This window comes from Rhyacophila brunnea, unplaced genomic scaffold (genome assembly GCF_057557595.1).
Source record: "Rhyacophila brunnea isolate RB1 unplaced genomic scaffold, BYU_Rbru_1.0 scaffold_16, whole genome shotgun sequence".
Taxonomy (NCBI): domain Eukaryota; kingdom Metazoa; phylum Arthropoda; class Insecta; order Trichoptera; family Rhyacophilidae; genus Rhyacophila; species Rhyacophila brunnea.
The window spans coordinates 39,259,478-39,263,631 of record NW_028232816.1 but is presented as its reverse complement, the minus strand read 5'-3'; the positions used below and the strand labels follow the sequence as shown (position 1 = coordinate 39,263,631).

Sequence of the window (4,154 nt, the reverse complement as noted above, 5' to 3'; positions counted from 1 at the left end):
TAGCGAGTTAGAACTCCACGATATTAGAATAATCAATTTCATCGAAACTTCAATATGTAATGTAAAAAAAACATTCTGTCACAGGTTTTACGATTGATTGGAAATCCACAATATTTGAACATACAAGATTGGTAAGAAAAAACCTTGCAACACTAGTTTGCTCATAACTTCACAATAAAACAGACTTCTCAATAAAAACTATCCTGATAGAAACTCGGAAACTTGGCATCACAGATATTCAGTTAGTTCATAACTAACAATCTCAGGAATATGTACATTGAAGATACAGATCCTGTTTTTTTAGTAAGTAGATATATGTTGTTATCACAGCACATCAGACACTCATTTCTCATAAATCACTAAAAATGAGGAGTGAATTAACACAGATCGACCAGCGAATCATCGCTTTCTGTGGCTGAATTGTGACAATTCCTTCCGTGAAGTTCTATGACAGTCCGGATAGCTTAACGGAGGATAGGGACATCAGTTGAAGGGTGTTCGACGCTCGCAAGACTTTCAAAATAACAACACGTGTTGAAGGTGAGTACAATATTATTCTATTCAGTGACACTAGACACGTAACACTACACCACACCTGTGGACGGCGGCAAAGTGCCTCTACATCTGATTTATTTTTTTCACAATACATCGATCATTATATTATAAACAATGTGAACGCACCAAACAGATATTTGACACATTGACAACAATCAAAGCGGTGGCCACAGAAATCATCAATATCCACAAACTAAAACATTTATGCAAAAACATCAAATCACACTTGAACTTTTTTAAAGGTATAATACTTCTAAAACAATGGATTATATTATTTTTAATAATAATTATTAGACTCTTTCACGGTTCATGTCCACACGGTACAAAATGTCACTTTTAAAGAAATCGTTTTGCCACTGCAGTGTTGCGCTTACGGCAACTATGTCATAATATGTTCGTCTCACTTAACCATACGGATAAAACTAACCACGTCCTGAAATGTATCAGCGACCTAAATACTAAAGCGGAAGCCCTCTTCCGCTGTGACCTTAACCCTAAACGGCAATGGAAACTGTGTTCTTTCACCTAGAAAACGAGGTCTAACACCGGTCAAATTAGAATCCATTCCTCACCAATCGTGGACCACTGTAAAGACGGTCTGCCGAATCGCTCAAGAGCGATCTGTGTGTTATTCTTATAGCTACATTATATATATAGCTTAAAATGAGTGGATTGAAGAATTAAGAAGCGCCTCCGCGCACCACCACAATGACCAAGTGGTCTTCCTTGAGGCTCTCCTCGGCCAGATTGTGGCAAGTTCTCTTGAGCAGTTCGGCAGAAAAGTCACACGGAGGGAAAGAGTAGAGGACCCCCGTGGCCTCTGTCTCCTTGTTGAGGAGAGATATGACGCCGGCGGCCTCCTTCTGTTTGAGATAGGACACGAGGTTGCGCAGGGGCCGGGTCTGCACGGCGGCGTCATCGGTGGCGGCTGAGGCCGAGGAGGCGGAGCCGGCTAGCGCTAGAAAAATGGTGTGTGAGCTACAAGTGGAAATGCGCTTCTGCACATCATCCAGCTTGGGCTGGTCAAGACGCAGACGCTGCGTGATACGCAGCCGCCGCTCCCCGTCTTCATCTTTCATGAGGCCATCCACCATGTCAGTGTCGCCATCTGTAAGGTGGAACCTGGCAGGGAAGAGGGAGTTCTTGAGAATCAGTGCACCGTTCCAGGCGGCGGCCGCCTTACGCGCTACCTCAGGCAGCGTGCGGGCGGAGGCGAGGGCCCCGACCCGGCGGGGGGAACCGTCTGAGTCGCTGTCGGCGGAGCGACGCCGCGGAGAGCGAGGAGAACGAGGCGAACGCGAGGCACTACCACGCCCGTATTCGTCTCGACGCCACTCCTCCTCAGGCCGGAAACGGTCGCCGGCTGCGTGCCCCCCGCGGGGCGCGCCCCTCCCTCTGCCCCGGTGGCCGCCGCGACCGCGATATCCGGGAGCGCCACCTGCATAACCGGCCTCGTCCCAGGCCCCTTCGTATCCGTCTCGGTACTCAGCCGGGTCTCCGGTCGTCGGATAGCCTGGCTTCGGGCGATAGGCACCGCCCCCGGGACCCGCGTCTGCAAAGTCTATCCTTAGCCTTTTCTCAGCGCCCCCGAGGGGAAAGCCGCGCATTTCCTTGACAGCCGCCTGAGCGGCGTCTATGGAGTCATACAGGATGTAGCCATCACCGTCACCCTTAGCGTATTCGATCTTCTTGATAGCGCCGAAGCGATCAAATTCCCTCTCAAGCTGAGGTACGGACGTCCAGGGGCCGAGGCCACCGACCCACACGCGGGTGGTCGGTGTAGCCTTGCCATACCCGATTTTACACTGGAACTTGCCGATGTACTGGCCTGACAGCTCCACCTTGGCCCGGTGTGCCATGTCCAGCGTCTGATAGCGGACAAATGCAAAGGCGTTGCCAGTGCCGGGCGGAGGCCGCTTGATGTCGATATCCTCGACTATACCGTATCTACCGAATATCCTCCGTAGCTCCTCGTCAGAGATGTTTATTTCGAGGTTGCCCGCGAAAAGGGTCCTGGTGGCGAGGGGATCATCCTCAGGTTGGACGTGGTGGAGATAATTGGGGAACTTATCCTTCTTGTTTTCCACCTTCTCGAAGGGTGGGTGATGAGGACGCGGCATGTACGGGCGCGGGGCATAATGTGGGTGCGGATGGGGGTGGACCGGGTGATGAAGGGGGGGCCGGTGGTGCACCGGTAGGCCGTGAGGGCCGGCGACGGGATACTCGTGGTGCATAGGCGGGCGGAACTCGCGGTGATGTGGGACAGAGGGCGGCACACCGTAAGCGCGGTCGGCGTGCTCGGGGGGCGGGCGTCTCCTCTCCGGAACGGGAGACCAGGCGTATGCGTAGGGCCTGTCGTATTCCGGAGGAGTGACGCTGCGGGGTCGGCTCCTGTACGGCTCCGCCCTCGCCGTCTCGTACACGGGGTCAACCATGGCCGCTTTGTCGTAGAGGATGACGCGCGGCTTTCCGTGTTTCGCGTCGCGGGCATCCTCAGAGCTGCGAAAGCAGACATAGGCGACACGCTCGTCCAACTCATGGGAGACCTTGACGCTCAGGTCTCCGTATTTCTTGTACTCCCTGTATAGGGTGTCCTTAATGACCTCGTCTGAGGCCTTAGGGTGGAGGGCGCTGACGCAGAGCACCTTGTATGAATACCTCTCCGGCACCTCGCGGATCTCCCTCGGCCTGAGGTACTCCTCCCTGTGAGGGGAGACGTATCTGCCGCGGGGGCTCGGCGAGCGGACCCTCCTTCTGATGCGTTCAGGAGTGATCCTCTCGTCCGAGCTGTCATCGTAGCGGCCCGCGCTGCTCCTGGTGCGCTTCGCCCGCGGAAGGCTGTCCCTGGACGAGCTCCTTTTCATGTTGCGTATCTTCACTGTGATTCGGTCCCTGTCGCTTCGCGGTAATCCGATCATTAAGTAGTTTCACTCCGAACGGCAGTCTGAAAAAACACAATGGCGTCACTACGATTATCGAAATCTGCCACGCCTAACGGCGAACGAGTCCGTTGCGCGCTACATAATATAACAAAACATGTTTAATTGTCACTCACAAATTATAAAAAAAAAAACCGAATACAATATCGGCGGGCTCAGCAACCAAAAAAATAACGAACGGACCGAATGCAAAATATCAAACTCAAAGCTTTTCGTGTTCCGCCGAACGTACGCAGTCCTTGATCATCTACATACGGTGGGCAGAGACAACCATGAGACAACTACACAATTATCTATGAATACCAGTGTTGCCATCTTTTTCTATGCTGATTATAGTACAAAGGCGTAAAAGTTATAGTATTTCTGAAAAATATATAGTACAGGAACATTTTTCATCTTGAATTCTTTAAAATTATAGTATATTGGTATATTTGGCGTAAGAGCCGCATGCAGAATCTAAGAAATCGTTCCTAAGGATAAGTCGCCGAAAAGGATGACTTAACTATAGCAATCCATTTTTAATTAAAAAATGTAATAAAATATTCAAATACAAAATGTTTTACACCGCTATAGAATACGTATCAATTCATTTTTAGCGCTAGCTAATCATATCTCTGATTATCAAATATAATAAAATAACAAAGACTTCACACAAACTGT

General features: G+C 50.3%; 1 protein-coding gene across 1 annotated transcript; it reads right to left on the bottom strand.

Moving 5' to 3' along the window:
- Positions 1-541: 541 nt before the first annotated feature.
- On the bottom strand, positions 542-3,777 carry nito (RNA-binding protein spenito). Its single transcript, XM_085943355.1, has 2 exons — positions 3,611-3,777; positions 542-3,499 (listed from the first exon to the last, which is right to left on the bottom strand). The coding sequence occupies exon 2, from the start codon at positions 3,471-3,473 to the stop codon at positions 1,236-1,238; it is 2,238 nt and encodes a 745-aa protein (XP_085799481.1). The 5' UTR covers positions 3,474-3,499; positions 3,611-3,777; the 3' UTR covers positions 542-1,235.
- Positions 3,778-4,154: the final 377 nt, after the last annotated feature.

Coding starts and splice junctions, on each gene's coding strand:
- nito (XM_085943355.1), bottom strand. CDS start 3,473: ATGATCGGATTACCGCGAAGCGACAGGGACCGAATCACAGTGAAGATA.